The 20982-nt window shown below is 38.4% G+C and overlaps 2 protein-coding genes and 1 pseudogene across 2 annotated transcripts in view; all 3 read left to right on the forward strand.

Annotated features, from left to right (window-relative positions):
• Window positions 1–717, forward strand: part of LOC107744560 (adhesion G-protein coupled receptor G2-like) — a 20407-nt gene extending 19690 nt beyond the window's left edge. Inside the window, exons 24-25 of the mRNA XM_016558275.1 lie at window positions 203–304; window positions 547–717. Of these exons, the coding sequence (XP_016413761.1) occupies window positions 203–304; window positions 547–710 (266 nt within the window). The 3' untranslated portion in view covers window positions 711–717. The remainder of the gene's footprint in view (window positions 1–202; window positions 305–546) is intronic.
• Window positions 718–1460: 743 nt separating this feature from the next.
• On the forward strand, window positions 1461–9805 carry LOC107744561 (uncharacterized). Its single transcript, XM_016558276.1, has 7 exons — window positions 1461–1584; window positions 3358–3561; window positions 3667–4059; window positions 4748–4755; window positions 8623–8796; window positions 9436–9604; window positions 9717–9805. The coding sequence occupies exons 2-7, from the start codon at window positions 3372–3374 to the stop codon at window positions 9803–9805; spliced, it is 1023 nt and encodes a 340-aa protein (XP_016413762.1). The 5' UTR covers window positions 1461–1584; window positions 3358–3371.
• Window positions 9806–10819: 1014 nt separating this feature from the next.
• LOC107744571 (pinopsin-like) lies at window positions 10820–18337 on the forward strand (annotated as a pseudogene).
• The last annotated feature ends 2645 nt before the right edge of the window (window positions 18338–20982 follow it).

Genomic DNA, 20982 nt, shown 5'->3' on the forward strand with positions numbered 1-20982 from the left:
ATATATATGCGCAGTGGTACTCCTGATTATAATAGGTCCATCATACAGATAAGAATGATAAGAATAAAATAAGAATGCATTATTCTACTGTTTAACAACAGATTATATCATTTTGGATTGCAGTCCTCATGGCGAATGTAAGGGATATTTGGACCTTTACAGTGTACACCCAGAAAGTGTTTTGCTTTTTGCTGTATTTCAGGTTTCTTTATCTTCCTGTTTTATTGTCTGATGAAAGACAATGTAAGGAAGCAGTGGAGGATACATCTCTGCTGTGGAAGATTCAGACAGACTGAATACTCAGGTTTGTCTCATATAAACTATAGTAAATAGCTATAGAGAAAATATTATAATAATAATAGTGTACAATGTTTGAATTATACAAAACTGCATATCAAACACCAACCAAAAATAATAATAATAGAAGGTTGTAGATTAAGATTTATTAACAAGTAAAGAGCATCCCATCTAAAAAACACAAAACTTATCAGAGAGAATATTTCTTGAAAAATTAATTGAATAAACGATCATTTGAATTTTGACCAGACTGGAGCCGTTCTGTTACACTGGGGGCCAAAGCGAAAGGTGGTCTAAAAGTCTCCTCACCGTCCATGAAGTCAGAGACTACCAGTGAAAGGAAGATCTCCGATACCTCAAACTCAGGGACCAGCCATAATGGTGTTTTCCTGACACAGGACAGAAAACAATAAAAAGAGGGAATATGAATTCTGTGTATTCAATTTCTTTTTGTGTTTGTTAAATGACATGTTTGGAAATCTCCAGCAGAAATTCATTAATGGCTTCATTAAGTTGTTTTTTTCTGTTTGTCAACTATATTGTCATTATTTCATTGATTTAAAAAAATATATAGTTTCAATGATTCTTTTATTTCTTCCAGAGAGATGAATTACTGAGGTCACCTGTTTAAATGTGTTATGACTTGTGTCATTCAACTGACTGATATCTATACATCTGTATACTAGGTATTACTAGGTAGTCATTTTTGCTTCAGACTATCAGTATTAAAAAAGACTAGCAGCTTTCCCTCCTGCCAGGTCTAAAACATTGTTGCAAGAAATCATTCAAAATACAGAAGTTGGCTCATACAGTAATAGTAACAGGGTTTTTAACATATGTCTAAACTATGTTTGTGTTACACTTTGCATATATGTATTAAGATTTATTGCGACATATTAATAATTAAGATAAATTATTGCGATATATTAATAATCAATGTTATCTGATCCACAGTGTCAACGGGAAAATGAAGTAAAACAACATGTCCTAAAAATATTAGTTCTGTCTCTTCTGTCAGTGTCTTTTTTTTTCTAGAGATGATGACAGTTAAATGGTCTAACTTGTTCAGTCACATTCTACTCGTGCTGGTTAAAGTTCACAGATTAACGCCCCACATTTAAGGGCAAAAAGTGAAGTAGTTTCTTGTAGTCGACGTACAAATTTAAGGGAAACGATCAAACTTATTTAACTAGCGTTTTCAAATCTCGCGCAACAGCGGATATTTTGCCTTTACTTTATCAATGTAATTGCAGCGTCTGACACTCGAGATTTCACGACTGTCGCACGGTGAGTAAAAACGGTGGCTATTTCCATTACAGCAATATTTCATCATTTTAAAATTGCTTTAACAAAAACGCAACGAGTTAAGCGTTAATGCTGAATTCTATAAATCTGGATACAATCAAGTGCTATACTGAACCTAGTAATTTACGTGCGTCAACCCACAGTTTGCTGTTTAGAGAGGGGACAGACAGTAATATTCTACCAGTATTAAGATTTAATATTTAACAGATATTTATCTGCATTTTCGTGCATATGTAGTCTTCAATTATAACTTTTGATACACCTAAACAATTTCAGAAAACCTTCAGATAATATCGATCATCAACCACAGGTGGTCTAACTAAATTATATTACTAAATATTAACTTAAAATATAAAATGTCTTATTTAACATTTATTTTAAATATAGTTTGCAGGCCTGTTACCAAAATTTGGTAGTTTAGATAGATAGATAGATAGATAGCAATGCATTTAACACATCAACATTTAATAAACAACATTATAAAATGTGTTTGACATATGATGACGTTCCCTTTCATGGGAACTTCGAACTGCGTCCTCTAGGGGTCGCTATGGGGGACGCCTCGTCGTGACCCGTGTCTGAAGCGTACATTGAAAAAACACCAACTCGTTGGCCGGCGACAGCCATGACGTCACTACCGGTGCGACTATAGTATAAATAGGCGCCGGGAGCACACATCATTCTCTTCTTCGTCTTCACTGACCGGCTGCGTCCTCTAGGTTTCTTGCCATGCTGCGGACGCAAGCTTCAGATGAAGAAGTGAATGATGTGTGCTCCCGGCGCTTATTTATACTATAGTCGCACCGGTAGTGACGTCATGGCTGTCGCCAGCCAACGAGTTGGTGTTTTTTCAATGTATGCTTCAGACACGGGTCACGACGAGGCGTCCCCCATAGCGACCCCTAGAGGACGCAGTGTCTCGTTCCCTACTCAGGAAACCATGGTTACATAAGTAACCTGAGACGTTTTGTTCAATGCCATCCACTTTTAATTTATTAAACATATCTCATATTTCTCATAGGCTAACAAAAACAAATGGTCCCTCTAATGCTTTAAAAAAAAGTTTTCTGTGGAAAGTGCAAGATTTTGTTCTTTAGCAGAATAGTACTTACCTGCATAAGTCGTCAACCAAAAAATGCATAAAAATTTATTCTGTCTCATGTTGATCTAAATAATATGTCTTATTGCAGCTCTAGAAGATAACGCCTAAATACTCAACCCGATCTCATGAAAGTGCGTATAAATAGTACGCCAAATAAAACCGAAAACTCGTGGTATTGATACGCAAAAATGGACTTTGTCGTGTATATGCTACGCGATGGGTAGGTTTAGGGTTGTGGGGTAGATGCGTATCATATGTACGCGAAAACTGCGTATCATATGCACGGCAACAAATTTCGTATCATATGCACGCGAAAACTGCGTATTATATGCACGCCAAACACATGCGTATCATATGAACGCCAAAGTCCATTTTTGCGTATCAATACCACGAATTTTCATGAGACCGGGCTCAAATACTTGAGTAATTGATGCTAAAATAATCTAAATCCACTTAGCAAATATAGAACAGTTGGGCTGTGACATATCCCATGCTTACATACTGCCATTCATCAATATCATTGAAAGAATGCAAATAATGCCATGCTATTGCAATTTCATATTAGATTTAGAAGACAAATAATTAAACACACAATAATCTGTCACCACGGCAGGATAGATGGATAAATGATGTAATGCATACTGTTTCTGCAGTACCTAGATCAGTGATGGAGGAGGGTCTAGGGAACCCTGTGGCTAAGAAGACTAAAGAGGAGTCTGGTAGTGTCCTTCTCACCTACTTCCAAGGAGACATCAACAGCATGGTGGATGAACATTTCTCCCGTGCTCTGAGTCAAGCAAATAAACCGAAGGAGGAACGCTCCAAAATCAAAAGAAACCATGAAGTTGCTCAAACAAGTAACTGTTCCTCTTAAATTTTGCTTTTACACAAAATATGTGACTTGCTAAATGAATTGAAACATTGAATTCCTGTTTTGATTTATTTCTTTATTTTATTTTTAGATGGACTTTCAAGTCAATGGGAAGCAGAGTCACAAACCAGGTTTCAGCCCTTGTTTCCTCCAGAACATCTCCGGCAAGGAACAAGCAGCAAGTCTCAATCCAACCATCAAATGCCACCAAATCACCCTGCAAACAGTGCTATTCTGTGGTCAGGGGATTCTAGGCAGGGATTGAGTGTTGTTCTGCCCCCCATGATGTACCCCTCGGCTGTATCCTCTGATGGTTTGATGGTGGCAGAACATCAGTACTCTAATTCTCTGTTAAATTTCCTCCACAACGATCACCCTGACTTGGGCACAGTGGTGCTACCCTCCTCCAAACAAAACCTTACACCTGGATGGACCAGGTATCCTGGATTTGGCGATCAGATGAATGATATGAATCTTAACTCTGGTAAATGCCATCATTTTCTACCATCCTATTTTAATCACACCTACATAATCGTACAGTTATATTTTCAAAAGTTTATGGTTTGTAAGATTTTCTCAGTATATTTTATTCCTGTGATGGCAAAGCTGAATTTTCCATTACTCTAGTTTTCAGTGTCACATGATCCTTCTTATTCATGTACGCTAAGAAACATTTCTTATTATTCACATTCTTTTTCATTTCATTAGACATTATCTGTCGCAGTCTACAGCGGGTGTGCCCAGGAGGGCCACCAGATGACTGTGTTCTGGGAGCACATGGCTTGTGTTGTGTTTGTCTGTCGCCATGTGCTCTCTCCTGTCTATTGTCTTGCCCCTCCCATCTTGTTACCTCGTTATAGTTTAAGTTGATCCACCTGTGTCTCCCTCGTTAGCCTCCTCGTTTGGTTCCCATTTATTCTCCTTGTGTCTGTCATCCTGTGCTGATCCGTCATTTCTCATTGTGTGTGTTTCGTGTCTGCATGTGTGCAGCTTTAGGCCTGCCTGTCTGTTTTTCCCCTTCGGGGTGGTTTGAGTTTGTTTTTGTTTCATTTTTATTATCAAAATAAATAACCATTTCTCCTGCAATTGAGTCCTCGCTTCATCTCCCCGCACGCACCGTGACATTATCGATCTTAAGTGTTTTAATTAAGTCACTTGTGATTGCCTTTTAGGTGTACAGGTGATTGAGAAAAAGGACCTTTTTTGGTATTAACAATGTTATTTGAGATTTAAAAGGAAGAACTAAGAAGTCTTTCATCACTTTTTCGTTTAACTGAATAAGTGACTAATGGACCTTGCAATGCTTCACCTGGAGGCGTCTGTACATCCAACCTGTTAAGAAACAAGCTCTTCATGTACCACAGCACAGAAGAATATTGTACAAGAGATTGGCCTCAGGCTCTATGGTTAAAGACGTTTTACACGCGCACACAGGAACACACGCTAAATCTATGTTTTACAAAATTTAGAGTGTCAAGTGGAGTTTATTTGTTTGTAGTTGTTGTTGTTTTTATAGCAAAAATATACAGTATATATTGTGTGAAAGCTATTTTGTTGCTTTTAATTTGTCTGATAGGCTTCTCTGGGTGTAAATAACTGATTTGAAAAATTATTACAAACATAATACATTGATTACATAAAGAAATGCATACATGTACAAAAACAAAGTATAAAGAGGTTTTATATGGGCTTTATTATAATTTAGTAAAGTGCAGATGTTTCAATTTGTAATTTGCACACACCATATTTATTCTCATTTCATTTATGCATGGATGAGAGCATTACGCAACTTGTCTATGTTGTCATTTGTCAAATTCGACTGCTTTAAGTGCCAGACAATACTGTAGTTTGATTGGATGCACAGACTTTGATGTCAACAACAAAATGAATCTTTCTCCTCTCTTTTAAAAATGTAAATCTTATTTATTTTGCTACCCTAAATACAGTTAGTCACATTTTATTATTGGCATTTGGCATTGTTTCCCCCTGCTATCTTTGATAATCAGAACAGAACTGCAAGACAGGTCACAAACCAGTTGAAAATCACTTTGGTATTGTGTTATATAAATGTTATTGTATTGTATTTCCAAATGGCTCATTACAGCATGTCATTTGTGCATTACAGTATTTAAGACAGACTTGGTTTAAGTTATGACATTGTTGGTCGAGCGTGGCATCCTAGCTAATGAAAACACCAACACTGCAACGCTAGTGGGCGACAACAACACTGCACTGCATCTCGCTGTAAAAATACATTAATTATAGCAGCATGATGTGAAGTCTGTATGTCTTGGAGCCAATCTTAATCTCACACTATATAAACTCCACTCCCCCACCATGAATCCAATTCATGGACGCAGATGGAGGAACAGCCATCTCTCCACACCCCTGCTTGAGGATTACTGATGTCCTTGCACTATATTTAGCTGTTACCCATCTGGTGGCACATATGTCCCTTTCCAAATAAAACTGACCAAAGCCAAGGCTAAACTCTGCACTCAGACTCACCTCTGGCTAGAAACATTCAGCACAATAATCAATCACTCCACATTTTATTGCAGTGGGAGTGGAGGACTAAATTCTTTCACTGAGCAGAAAACTTTAGAGTGACTGTTTTATGCTTTATTATTACACCGTATTACTTGATTCTACTTCCCTACTAGTATCCGAAAAGCAGTACAGGAAATATTTCCAAATTCCCAGTATTCAGAAAACAGCAGGCAAAATTAAATGGAAACTTTCCTATCCCAAGAGGTCACAGGAGGAGCTGTGAATGGCAACTGACTCCATAGGTCACATAACAGTCGCAATATCGCTATGTTCATATTGTATTCATACTACACACATTTATCAAAATTATTACCTACTCTGACAATGTGATTTCGGATGCTTACTTTCAAGTGAACGGTCAAAATACATTATTTGGGTAACACTTTACAATAATTAACTAACACTTTAATACATTAACTAACATTAACTAATGGAACCTTATTGTAAAATGTTACAATTATTTGTTATTAAAGCATATACGTTCACAAAAACACTTAAATTAAACAGAAAAGCAAGCAGGTGCATGATTTGGTTGGGCAGCTAATACAAATAATTAATAACCATTTCCTTACCTAAATCCTGTGTTTGGACCAGGCTCGGTTGCAGAATCACATCACTTTGTGCTTCTGAAATTAGACTATTATCTTTTTCTATATAGTGTAGTAGTTAGCTATCTCTGTGTCGTATGTGGCCGCTTGTCAAGCATGAAAAACACACGTTTTATTTAAATTCTGAATATATTCTAAAAGCAATCAGTTAGACTATTTTACACTATGAGTTAGACTATTAATACACGCGAAACTAAAGTCCAGCCGTCCGCCTCGGTCCGGAGGGGGGGCACAGGGATGTCCATGGGGGGGCAAAGCCCCCTCGGCCCCCCCTCTGGCGCCGGGTCTGCAAGAACATCATCAATAACTGTGGTGATATGGTTAACTACTGCCCCCTATTGGGGGAGTGAGAGGCTTGAACAATAAAGTTGCATGTCATTACGTTCGTCTCACCTGGCTTGTTTTAACACAAAATTCGACAAATAGCCATCCTAATGCAACATGGTGTCAGAAGTTTGCACGAGAACGGCGTAGGAGGACATAGAGAGCCCTTTCGTCAAGAGTGTCGCATACAGCTCACGCTACTTAATGTGAAACTTCGGAGACGAGATCGTTCATCACGTGCAGAAAGGAAAACTTGAAATCGCATCATATGACCCCTTTAATGTGAAACTTCGGAGACGAGATCGTTCATCACGTGCAGAAAAGAGAGTTGCGGAATAAGAGAAAATGGATCGGTTTCAAGTACCGCCACCGCAAAAATTCGACTTCTCAAAACCAGAGGAATGGCCAAAGTGGAGTAAAAGATTTGAAAGATTTAGAGTGGCATCTGGACTTGAATTACAGCCAGAAGAGAACCAAGTGAATACTCTCATTTATACAATGGGTGATGAGGCAGAGGACATCCTCACATCATTACGTCTCACATCAGAACAGCTCAGTGAGTATAATACTGTCATAGAGAGACTGAATGAGCACTTTGTTGTACGAAGAAATTTAATATTTGAACGTGCAAAGTTTAACATGAGACAGCAAGAAGCAGGAGAGTCTGCAGATAATTTAATCACAGTATTGCATTGCCTGGCAGACCATTGTGGATATGGACACTTATACAGTGAAATGATTCGGGACAGATTAGTGGTTGGACTCAGAGATAAAAGACTGTCAGAACAACTTCAGATGGATCCCGAACTCACTTTAGAGAAGGCTGTCATACGCATACGCCAAAGTGAGCTGGAAAAAAAACAGCAAGAGGAGCTGAAAGCCAATTTCAAAAGTGACACTGCAACAAATATTGGCATTGTACATGCACAGCAAAGACCTTATAATAAAGGACGAGGCATGATGCAGAGTAAAAGGCCTGCTAGAATGACAGAGAAACAGACAGCATCAGAAAAGACCATTCCATGCAAGAGGTGTGGAAAAAATTTCACTGCCCGGCAAAACAGGCATACTGCAACCTTTGTAGGAAAAAAGGGCATTATGCTAAAGTTTGCAGGTCCAGAGGCATAAGTGAAGTGAATATGAGCCATGAGGAACATGAGAGTGACATAGCATTCTTAGGCACTGTAAATACAGAGCAGAGTGATGCCCCCTGGCTGATAAAACTTAAAGTGAATGATTCAGATGTGCTGTTCAAAGTGGACACGGGAGCAGACGTCACTGTGGTTTCGGAAGAGCTGTTCAAGGAGGAAAATTTTGGTAAATTATAGAAAACGTCAAAGATTTTGGGACCAGGTCAAGACTCACTGCAGGTTAAGGGTTTGTGCACAGTAAAAATAAGCACAAAAAGTAAAACCACAATCCAAGATATTTATGTGATCTCAGGATTGAAAATGGCTCTACTAGGAAGGCCAGCAATCCATGCTCTTGGGATTATATCGAGAATTGATACAGTGACTCTCGATAGTCTTGAGTCAGTTAAAAGACAGTTCCCTGATTTATTCCAGGGCCTTGGGAAAATGCAAGGAGAGTATGAGATATCTCTAAAGCCAGATGTCAAGCCCTTTTCACTGTCAACTCCCCGTCGCATTCCACTGCCCCTAATGTCAAAAGTGAAACAGGAATTGGAACACATGGAGAATCAAGGTGTGATTACCAGAGTGGAACTGACTGGTGCGCAGGTATGGTTGCTGTTCCAAAACCGCATATGTGTGGACCTAACCAAACTCAATAATGCAGTAAATAGGGAAAGATACATTCTTCCTTCAGTGGAACACTCTCTGGGTCAGCTCAAAGGAGCCAAAGTATTTTCGAAATTGTACGCCAATTCAGGGTTTTGGCAGATTCCTCTGTCACAGAATTCAGCCCTTGTCACAACCTTTATTACCCCCTTTGGAAGGTTCTGCTTCAACCGACTTTGTTTTGGGATATCTTCAGCCCCGGAACATTTCCAAAAGAGAATGTCACAGATGCTGGAGGGTCTAGAGGGTGTTCTGTGCCACATGGACGACATATTAGTGTTTGGAGCGTCCCAGACAGAACATGACCAACGTCTCTTTGCGGTGCTGCAAAAACTGCAAAAGGGCGGAGTGACTCTCAATCAGAAATGCGAATTCTCCAAGAGTAGTGTGAAGTTTCTTGGACAGATACTTGATGAGTCAGGAGTTTATGCAGATCCTGAAAAGGTTCGGGCGATCACACATATGACTGAGCCAACAAACTCGAGTGAAATGCGGAGATTCTTGGGTATGATAAATCCCCTAGGGAAGTTTTTACCTAACATAGCAGAGAAAACACAGCCTTTGAGAGATCTCCTGCAGAAAAAGAATATGTGGGCATGGGGAGAGCCACAACAGAAGGCTTTTGAGAACATTGAACAAGACTTGAGTACACCACCTGGGCTTGCTCTGTACAACCTGAAAGCGCCCACAGTTGTTTCAGCAGATGCATCATCATATGGGCTGGGAGCTGTGTTGCTACAAATTCAAGGTGACAAACAGCGCTCTCCTTGGTTCTAAAAACTTAGACGAATTACCACCACGTATCCAAAGACTGCGTATGAGACTCATGAAATTCACTTACACTATTTCACACGTTCCAGGGAAGAACATTGCGACTGCTGATGTCCTCTCCAGAGCACCTGGAGAAGAAGGAGACAAACCACAGGGTTGTAACATCATTGGTTTTTAAAGATTAATTATAGGAATAAAATCACTATCTTATGTGACAGTGATATCGGGCAAGACAAAAAAAAACGTATATACATATACAAATACATATTTGTCTTACAGTTTATTTTTCAATCATGTAAATGGTAAACGGCCGAACTGGCATGATAACCTGAATCAAAAAGTGAGTCTGAGCTCAAGTTTAAAACACCACAATTTATCCATCTCAATTTTGGTTTAAATGTGTAAGTCATTCACTGTAAATTTCAATATGTTACTTGAAAAAATCTTGCAAACTTGCCTCAGAAAAATTTAGTTAAGGTTTAGTTAAGATCTTACTACGCAATTACTACAATAAAACCATTTTCTTAGGGATTTGTATCTGTGTATTCTTTCTTTCTTTCTTCCGATTTGAATTAAATTATTCGCAATCTGCACTCCAAAGTCTCAATCTGAATCAAAAGATTCGAGAACCCGCTCCAAAAGTTCCGATCTAAAACAAATGATTCTCGATACACGCTCCGAAGTTCCGATCTGAGATTCAGAATATATTCTGAATATATTCAAAATATTCAGATGTAACCCCTTTCGTAATCCTTAACATTTTCATAAGTAACTAATAAATATGACATAAAATATAAGTAGCCTACTTTCTCGACCTACCGCATACTGAAGCGTGTGAGCAGCACAATGTTGCTATGGTTACTTCCTCAGGAAAGCTATACATGGAAAATACACGCTCTGAGTTCAGTTATAGCATTTATCAATACGAAAACGATATATAAATGTATAAAATATAATATATAGTTTAAAAATAATATGCAACCCCCCTCCCCCCGACTCCCACCCCTCATAATTCGCACCCTGGTCACCCAGCGCTCAAAGACGCGCCTCTCAGACGCACGGAGGTCAGCAGAGGCAGAGGCTGGGTGTTAATGGTGGGCTGCGCGTCAGTGAGGGGGGAGATGAGAACTGAGAATCAATCCGTAAGGAAAGTCATAGTGTCAACACTATTTAGCCGTACAGTCAGGCTGCTATGGTCGTCTACATCTGGAGTTTGAACATTAGCTACAAAGACACTACTGCGCTCAATCAAAGTGCAAATGTCAGTTCAGGAGACCCCCCAGAGCCCCACGATACCCCACCTGGCCTGAGCCGGACCGGCCACACGGTGACAGCCGTCTGCCTCGGAATCATTCTGGTGTTTGGATTCCTCAACAACCTGTTGTCCTGCTCATCTTTGCGAGGTTTCGCTCACTGTGGACACCCATAAACCTCATTCTGCTGAACATCAGCGTGAGTGACATACTGGTTTGTTTGTTTGGGACTCCTTTCAGTTTCGCTTCCAGTCTCTACGGGAAATGGCTGTTGGGATATCACGGCTGCAAATGGTACGGGTTCGCCAATTCTCTTTTTGGTAAGTTTTACTGAAGTTCAGTAAAAAAAAGCGTTGTTGCGCCTGCGTTATTTTCTGGCATAGCCTACACTAGGTGTATGGATTTGCTGATCGATGAGTTACGTTTTAAACACAATATCCATTGCCAATATATTTAATAACTAATTATTAAAAGCGCCTTCAAACCAAGAGCTTAATAATGTTCATATTTTAGTAGTTTTTGGGAAGCTTAGGAAAAAATTAAAAGCCAGAAAATTATAGGCTAGGTTTAGAGAAAAAAAATTATAGGCTAGAGAAAGAAAATTACAGGCTAGGGGGAAAAAAATTATATATATATAGCTGTATGACAGATGATCTAGATTTTTGTAACACTAATTTTTATGATTTTTAAAGGTACAAACTGTTAACACACCATGCAAAATGTATAATTGATTGAAAATGTAGGTAATACATAAAAAGGACATTTTTGTCCTGAAGGAAAGTATGTTGCTGCTAATTTTAATCAAGCATTTGATTTGAAAATGTTTTTGTGTGTCACTCAACAGCACAGAGATTCATTCTAAAAAAAAAAGTCCCAAAACTTACATAACCTTAAATATTTGACCAAGAAACTAAAATAATAAATTATAAATAAATACATTTTCAAGATGTTGCAGTTAAAGTGGTTAACCAACACTACTCAAAATACATATAGCATATGCAAAAATAATGCATATGCAAAATTTCTCTTGCTGTAAGGTCAATCTGTAGCCTAAATTAACTCAACTGAATCTTTGTAGCATGACCACAATCACATCGAAACAATAGTTCTGTAGTACCAGTGTTAAAAAAATCATATGATTTCTTTTTTGTGTAAATATTGTCCATTTCTTTTTTTTAATTAAGTACACAATAAAAACATATCTTACTAACTTGTGTGCCTTCATATTTTTGACTACAGCACTTAAAGCAGACTACTGTCAGTTAGATTGTGCTGTAAAGTTTAGTATTAGGTAAATATTTATTTATTTTAAAAGTAAATATTCTTGATCTTATCAAGTTTACAGGTCATTTGATTCTTTTTTTTCAGTCTGTTGAAAACTTTCCACAAATGCTCAAGACAGGCAGAAGCCAGATTTTATCTTCTTTGGGGGTTGTCTCAGAAGTCACAGTCTTCCCCCAGTGATCTGACATTTGAATGGAGAGCCCGTTTAAGGCCGTTAATTATTCTAGTGGGAGTGTTGTGACACCCCCTGTTTCTCTTCCTGTGATGTGTAGAGGAACTGCAGTGACAAGTGCAGAACATGTGGACCTGCAGTGCAAACCCACTGAAGGAGAATGAAGCTCAAAGTTTTTCTCTGTGGTTACCCAAACATTTTTAACAATTGGAGAGTAGAAATAAATATGTTGTCAACTGCTTGTTCTAGCTCCATCATCTTGTGTCAAGTCACTATCTAAATTGTTACAGGATGGGTTGTTAAATAACGATATGTCTTTGATATCTTTGACCTCACCTTCTCTGGAAAACACGATCTGTACCTTAATGAGCTCCTTGAGTCTGAGACAGCATAACAGAAACGTTATTACATTATTCTACATTTCAGTTTAGCTGTAGTCTGTTTCAGCAGTATTTTTTATTGTTACAGTGTACTCTTTATATATTTTAGTTTTAGGAATCAGTTGAATCTTACTTTTCAATATACAAACGTAAGATGAAACAGTTTAATGATCTCTAAATTTATTCAGACTCAGTGTTCAGTAACAACTAAAATGAATTTTGTATGTTTTAATTTTTTATACGTTATTTCAGTTCGTTTATAATCACTGTGCATTGATCATTTTAGAGTTCATAAAAATGTTTTTAATCAATAAATAGTTTTTGTCTAGTTTTAACAAACAGCAATTGCAGTCTCAATAACACACTACCTCAATGCTGCAGATAATGTTGGCAGTTTTTATATAACAGATGCAGGTTGTGCGACTGATCCAGGGACAGAACAGGATGCATGATCATTGAGAGCGTAGCTGTTCTTTGCACTTAACCTCAGACTTCTCTCTAGGGACTGTCCCGGATGTTCACAGTAAATTGCTTCGTCAAACTTGGGTTTATTGTCATTTTTCCCCTGCGCGACAGAAAGTTGTCAAAATTGCTGTCATTGCTTTACAGCACTTGGTGTAGACAATGTTTTTAATCAATAAATAGTTTTTGTCTAGTTTTAACAAACAGCAATTGCAGTCTCAATAACACACTACCTCAATGCTGCAGATAATGTTGGCAGTTTTTATATAACAGATGCAGGTTGTGCGACTGATCCAGGGACAGAACAGGATGCATGATCATTGAGAGCGTAGCTGTTCTTTGCACTTAACCTCAGACTTCTCTCTAGGGACTGTCCCGGATGTTCACAGTAAATTGCTTTGTCAAACTTGGGTTTATTGTAATTTTTCCCCTGCGCAACAGAAAGTTGTCAAAATTGCTGTCATTGCTTTACAGCACTTGGTGTAGACCGGCAATATATTACAATAAAATGACATTTCGAATATTCACATTTTTCCATATCTGTTTTCTTTATCCCAACATAGGAATTGTGTCTCTGATGTCTCTGTCCATACTATCATATGAGCGTTATGCCGCCCTGCTGCGCCCCACCAAGGCAGACGTGTCTGACTTCCGCAGGGCCTGGCTCTGTGTGGCCGGATCCTGGCTCTATTCGCTGGTCTGGGCTCTCCCACCATTCCTGGGCTGGAGTAGCTATGGACCTGAAGGGCCCGGGACAACATGCTCAGTGCAGTGGCATCAGCGCTCAACCAACAGCATGTCTTACGTGATGTGCCTGTTCATCTTCTGTCTGCTTCTACCCTCTCTCTAGGGACTGTCCCGGATGTTCACAGTAAATTGCTTTGTCAAACTTGGGTTTATTGTAATTTTTCCCCTGCGCAACAGAAAGTTGTCAAAATTGCTGTCATTGCTTTACAGCACTTGGTGTAGACCGGCAATATATTACAATAAAATGACATTTCGAATATTCACATTTTTCCATATCTGTTTTCTTTATCCCAACATAGGAATTGTGTCTCTGATGTCTCTGTCCATACTATCATATGAGCGTTATGCCGCCCTGCTGCGCCCCACCAAGGCAGACGTGTCTGACTTCCGCAGGGCCTGGCTCTGTGTGGCCGGATCCTGGCTCTATTCGCTGGTCTGGGCTCTCCCACCATTCCTGGGCTGGAGTAGCTATGGACCTGAAGGGCCCGGGACAACATGCTCAGTGCAGTGGCATCAGCGCTCAACCAACAGCATGTCTTACGTGATGTGCCTGTTCATCTTCTGTCTGCTTCTACCCCTAATGCTCATGATCTTCTGCTATGGCAAAATCCTGTGCATTATTAAAGGGGTGAGTGAGAGAGGATTTATTCATTATTATATGTTATACATATATGTTATTATTTATTAAATGAACTATATATTTTTACACCCATCATTAGAGTGCTGGAAGAGAAACATAAAACATCCATGGAACCTTTCCATTGTACAAAAAGGTTCTTTATAGTGGAAAAAGTTTCTTTAGATCAATAAAAAGTTCTTTGCACTAAGAAAAATGGTTCTTTTAACTGTTTACTTGAAGCTTCTTTGGGGTTCTTTTATAGCATGACTGTAAAAACACCCTTTTGGAACCTTTATTTTTTTTAAGATTGTAGAATAAAACAATTGTGATTATTGATTTCGTGAGATTTGGCCAGTTTCTAGAGAGGATAACAAAGTAGTAATATAAAATTCTTATTTATGAGTCAAAATATTTCAATAACTCATACAATAAAGACAGTTGTTGCATACTAGCTGCTTTCACTATTTTTCCCATATTTTTCTAAGGAAGAAATAGTAAGGCTGCATATCATGCAATCGCATGCACTCCAAGTAGGTACTACTTTGCCACTGTTAAAAAGTATGTTCTATATACTATGAATGTGTGTAGTATTAATGTAATCCAGATGTACTATATTTGTCATGTTGTCACTGTCATGTGACCTACCAGCATCAGTTACCATGCTTCACTGTCATTCACAAATCCTCTTCCGTGAGAGTGAAGTGTCCACTGGATGTGCACTAAAGAATGTTTCATGAATACTGTGAATTCGAACATACTATTTTTTCCACATACTGTTGTTCGCCTACTATAGGTAGGGACATATGCATACTCAGATGCAGGCTAATAGTATGTGGTTTTGAATTAGGCAAGTTAATTGTTTCATTCATGAATCAATGTTTTTGAACAGATTGGTTGAATGAACGATTCAGTGACTCACAAAGTCACTTGTTGCCACTTACTGGTGCATCGAGTAACCTGGAGAAAGAGTCAGTGTAAAACTCCCATCACTAATACAGAGACTGAAAGCGCAAACATCGACAAGCAGAGTGATACCAATGCTTTTGTATAACACCAGTGACATACAGTCTCCTCTCACTGTGTTAATGTCCCTTCTGTGGAAATAAAGCAGTTGTAGCCTACCCAGAAATCTGCAATGATGTCTCATAGCTAGTGTCCAATTAACATTTCAACCTCGGCGAGCTACAGATAACAGATCCTGCGCTCTTGGATTCTTTATTTATCCATTTGATATTGATTTGTCCAGCTAAGGGAATAAGATCAAAGCACTTTGGGGCATCAGGTTAGACAGTGCTCAGGGTGAAGAAGGCTTTAGGTTTTTGTGACTCATCCATGCCTGAGGCGGATTTCATAAACACATCACCGTGTGAAGGAATATGTAATGAGCGTTTCCAGCAGGTAGTAAGGCAGCGAGCCTCTAGTCTCCAGAGCGATTCTATGAATGAATCACCATCTGAGGTATTTTTAGAACGCAGAGCCTGTTACTATTGGTGACAAACTGTTACGTAACAAACTTATTTCCTCCAGGATTCGCTCTGTTCAGTAGCAGGCGCCACATTGTGTATCTGACAAATGGAAAGAGCTGCTTCCATTACACGTATGAGTGGGCCAGTCACTACAGCCCTCGGGCTTTTCTTAGAAACACAAACATGGAATTCTGATGGGATTCAAAAGGGGGGATTACAAGAGAGCACTGGGAAAATCAGGGGGTGACATGTCTGAGAAAGTAATTGCATTCCTAAAATAGAGTCACTCCAGACATGCGGTATGAAATCGATTTCCATTACACTATTCAATGGACAGCTGAATGAAAATGTATTCAGATACAATTAAGAAGCACTTTTGGGGGTGTTTATGAATGGAGGACACTTTTGTGTGTATTAAATCGTTTGCAGAATCAAAGACGTCCAGGCAGAAGGGTTATTAAATTATGGAAATGGAAAGAATTATACTGCACTGAAAGGAAGTTTTGTTTATGTTGCTTCAAATTAATATTTTTTGTCAGTGTCATATTGATCCTACAAATTGCTGAAGGACACTTCCAGAGGATTACACAGGTGAGAAAACACTTGTTTAGGACAAATGGAGCATGTAAAAGGTGTGAATGACGACATGAGCCGGTGCAGGGAGCTCAGCTCCGCTCATCAGCTCTCATTTGCCGCCACTGCTGATTGGAAGTTCACATTCGGTTCACATTCGGCAGGAGATCTTTATAGAGAGAGATTGCTTCATGATGGGAAGGGGATGAGGAAGATTAAACAGACTCTAGAGGGTAGAAGTCACGACTCTAATGTTTTGACGCATGAAGGAGCCATCTGCCAGTCTTCCTTTAAGTCGCAGACAGCTTACACACGGCAAGCAGTCCATGATCTCTGCAGCAAGATGGAGGCTTTTAGTTTGATTTAAATGGTTGAAAAGGTCTTTCTACATCAAAATGCAACTTTTTATGTACATTGGCGATTAAAATACACATACATTAAGTGTTTCTTTTTTTTCGGCTCAGGTAACTAAAATCAACCTGCTGACTGCACAGAGGAGGGAGAACCACATCCTTCTCATGGTCATCTCCATGGTCTCCTGCTATCTGCTGTGCTGGATGCCATACGGGGTGGTGGCTCTGCTGGCCACCTTTGGCAGGAGGGGACTGATCACTCCCATAACCAGCATGGTGCCATCAGTCCTGGCCAAGAGCAGCACGGTGGTCAACCCGGTCATATATGTGCTTTTCAACAACCATGTTAGTACACAGATGGAATGAATTTAGAATTTGTAGTTGGGGTGTAGAAACACAGTAGTGTGTCCTAGTGTATTGATTTGACAATAAAAAAATGAAGTGCATTTATTATTAGAATTATATATTATTTATCATTTCCTTTTTTATTTTAAAATAACCTAAAATTTTACCTATTTTCAGTTGTAAAAGCCCACTATATTCAGACACGTACCATAATTTGCATCCACGACTTTTGATGCATATTTTGGAAAATCAAATCTAACCAAATGTTCAGATTTTTCATAATATTGCATCACATAATTAATAATCATAATTCAATTGTCAGAGCTAGTATTTCGATATTTAAATAGTATATCTTTTTATATTTTAATCTATGCATATTGTTAGGAAAAAAAGTGCACAAAACATATAAAGTATACTTCGTTTTCCACATTCCACTCCATCTAGTGCAAAGTTGAGTGTGCAGACCTTTAAAAAATACTTAATTGCCCATGAGTGCAAGCGAATGTGTAGGTCACGTGTGCACTACCTAGTGGCCCCTTGTTTTTGAGTGCTCGGATTGCTCGCACATGCACTGCTGTCCATGCACATGTCTGTGCGGACACAAAAAATGATGTTGTGCACTGTCCATGAGACAAAAGTGGAACAAAGACAAGTATACAGCATACAGCTTGTCACTTAAAAGGACAACATTGTACCTTATCTACCCCTGAGAGGTCTATATTAGTGAAATTCAATGCAGACGGTTTCATTCTTTTTTTCCTTTCAGTTCTACAGGTGTTTCTTAGCATTTCTGAAGTGTCAAGGAGATCCATCTTTTCACAGCCAGAATCCTCAGTACAGCAGCAAAGAAGATCCTCATGTGCTCAAGCCCTGTGACGGGCCCTCATGGCATCGCGGCGTCAAGGGCTCCCAGAAAAAAGAGCGGCACACCCTGGCCTTAGCAGTCCATTACACACCCTGATACTCTCAAAGACTGCCCAGGCTCTTTACAGAGCAGCATTTATGATGCAGTATGATAAAAAACTGACAGTGTGATGATTGTTCCAATATCTTAAACCACACCACAAAGTTTCATATGACCAGTATATCAGAATCCCTGAGTAGGACCAAAAACTGAAACTCATGGTTCTCTAAGACTTGAAATTAATGTGCAGTGTCAGTTTAGCGAATACCCTAGAACAAAAGAATGTATGTTAAAATATATGTAGACACAAATGCTGATTATATAATGAACTTCCGAATAAATACAACACATTGCTAAGCGTGCAGTGAAGCAGTTAGTGTAAGTGTCAGTCTGTGAATGCTGGATGTAGTGCAGTTACACTTGTCGCCAACAGTAGGAGCCACTGCCCATGTCATACTGCAGTGAATCCCATATAACAGAACTCTGCAAAGTTTAGTCCATATCCATATGCTGCTTGTGACAGATATCTTTGAATGCATAACTTATTACTGGGCTTTGTTAGTGGCATGTTAGTTAATGAAAGTTTCCCTATAGCATAGTATTTAATATTTTTAAGATATTAAAGTCCACTGCTTCTTTGATATCTCCATGTACTTAAGTGTTATCATATTTGATTAAGCTTTACAAAACTGTATAAAGTGTACATTTTTGTGAGTAATTGTGAGTCATGTTATAACACAGAGACATGTAATTACGTCATTATTCCGACTGAAGTATTTTCAGACTTCAATCCTGCATCATTTGCACATTTTCCAGAAAGTGTGAACATTTCAATGTGCCGTTTTCATAGTCAGTTCCATAGGCCCACAGTCTCTTTTTCACCAACACGCACAGAACATGCAGTGAGTCATATATGCGTTACCAATCATTCTTCCCATCCCTGGAAAAAGAAGCAGTGAATACAAGGTTTGCTATGTATGTGTTGAATTCTTTCTCCCTGTAATCATTTTTAAGCATTTAATGTGTTTTTTCATATTGCAACACTGTATAAGTCCATTTCAAAGTATCAGACAAAGAGTAAATACTGTATATGGTCATAAAAATTGACATTGAAAACTGGTATTTCTTATCATATTATTGTACTGTTGTAATTATAAACACTGGTTTGTAGCTAGTTTTACAATTTACTGCACTTTGTTATGCTTCTAGTCATTTTCAGAACGGCTAATGCATTGGAAGTCTATCACAGTAGCTTTCTTCCTCGTTGAAAAATAGTGAAAATTGCATAAAGCAACAACATCATGGTTATCGGTATATTACCTAACTACTGTACAATAACTAATAAAGCCTTGATTTTTAAGGGACACCTAGAAGTAGATCTAGAATTTGCAGGAAAATTTTTTAACATGCTTTGTGCAGCTTTCATTTGTGATACAATAAGTGATAAGTGCCCATATTTTTCACTGTAAATGACCTCACGTTACTCATGAGCACTGCTTATTCAAAACACTGAAACATATATGTACTTCCACCCACATCCATTCACACTACGCAGCAAGCACATTATAAATGATATCTGATGTTTCAGTTAATAAAGGTCAAAGGTCTGACGACAGGTCCCAGTTGTGTCTTTTCATGCCTTGTTGTGGGTGAAGATCATTTCCTAATGTATAAAGCATGCGTTTGAAATAATACTGATGACTTCGGAAAATGTGAGCCCCGGCAGAGGGACTGAAACAAAAATCAGTGGGGGTGGAACTGAGGTTAGATGCTTCAGTTCGTGTGAAACCAGTTTTTTTTTGCAAAAAAATTGATTGATACTAGATAATCAGCCGTTTCTATTGTCAAGAGTCAATGAAAAACATTTTTTGTTTTGATGTAATGCACAGTTTATATCCAACAATATGGTGGTATTGAATGTCCCATAATTAAAAAAGAAAATGTTTAACAAACTCTTTCACTTATAAACCTATATATAGATGCTTACTCATTTACAGGTTCAGCAATTCTTTAAACAGATGTCAAGAAAGATCAAGTGGAGCTATGAGAATATGTAGTTGAGACCACCAGTTGGTGGTTAAAATGAGGTCAGAAGTTGGAAACTGTATATAGGCCAAAAGTCAAAATGAAGACCATGTCTTTCATAGATTTTCGAGGATCTTTTATAGATGTGGTAAACTAGTAACTTATCGACCTTGATTATCGAACAAAATGGTTATGGCTCATAAAAAAACAGGTTTCATAATGTGTTTCTCCCGTGTGTATGCTCACAACTGTAAATAAGGACTATTTTCTGTTGTTTACCACACATGTGCTTCACTGTGGTCAGATTTTTTAAAAGAAATATAGACACATACAACACGTGACTTTATTTCCTGTGGTTTACTGACAAACAGAAGCTCTGCTCTAATTGCAACTCACAATGTCACCAATAATTAATGCACAAAAATAAAGAGGCCCCAAAAGTATTTGGACGCTTAAGTCACTCTAAAAATGTATGCATATCATTGCATTTGACTAAATAAAGACAAAAAAAAAAAAAGGATTTGGACATTTTGTGGTTGTCAGATATTAGTGGATCATGTTCATAGTCAATGTGATGAACTATGATTCCTCTAATAGGACACCTGTGTGAACGTCTTCTTACACTCACTAAAAATCACTTTGGGATCAGTTGATTAAAAGCAATTGCGAAAATGTTATTTCTGAGAAAAGATCTAACATTATTTGTTTGTAAGATGCCATTTGGTTTGCTATTATATCTAATGCAATGTTATTCATACAAGTTTTGATATTA

The sequence above is a fragment of the Sinocyclocheilus rhinocerous genome, unplaced genomic scaffold (genome assembly GCF_001515625.1).
Source record: "Sinocyclocheilus rhinocerous isolate Xijiao unplaced genomic scaffold, SAMN03320098_v1.1 scaffold557, whole genome shotgun sequence".
Classification (NCBI taxonomy): domain Eukaryota; kingdom Metazoa; phylum Chordata; class Actinopteri; order Cypriniformes; family Cyprinidae; genus Sinocyclocheilus; species Sinocyclocheilus rhinocerous.

Excerpts from the sequence above, each read along its gene's own strand:
- LOC107744561 (XM_016558276.1), top strand. The coding sequence starts at position 3,372 with ATGGAGGAGGGTCTAGGGAACCCTGTGGCTAAGAAGACTAAAGAGGAG. Across the intron at positions 3,562-3,666 it reads CCATGAAGTTGCTCAAACAA|ATGGACTTTCAAGTCAATGG; the intron begins GTAACTGTTCCT and ends TTTTATTTTTAG. Across the intron at positions 9,605-9,716 it reads TGTGTTGCTACAAATTCAAG|GGAAGAACATTGCGACTGCT; the intron begins GTGACAAACAGC and ends CACACGTTCCAG.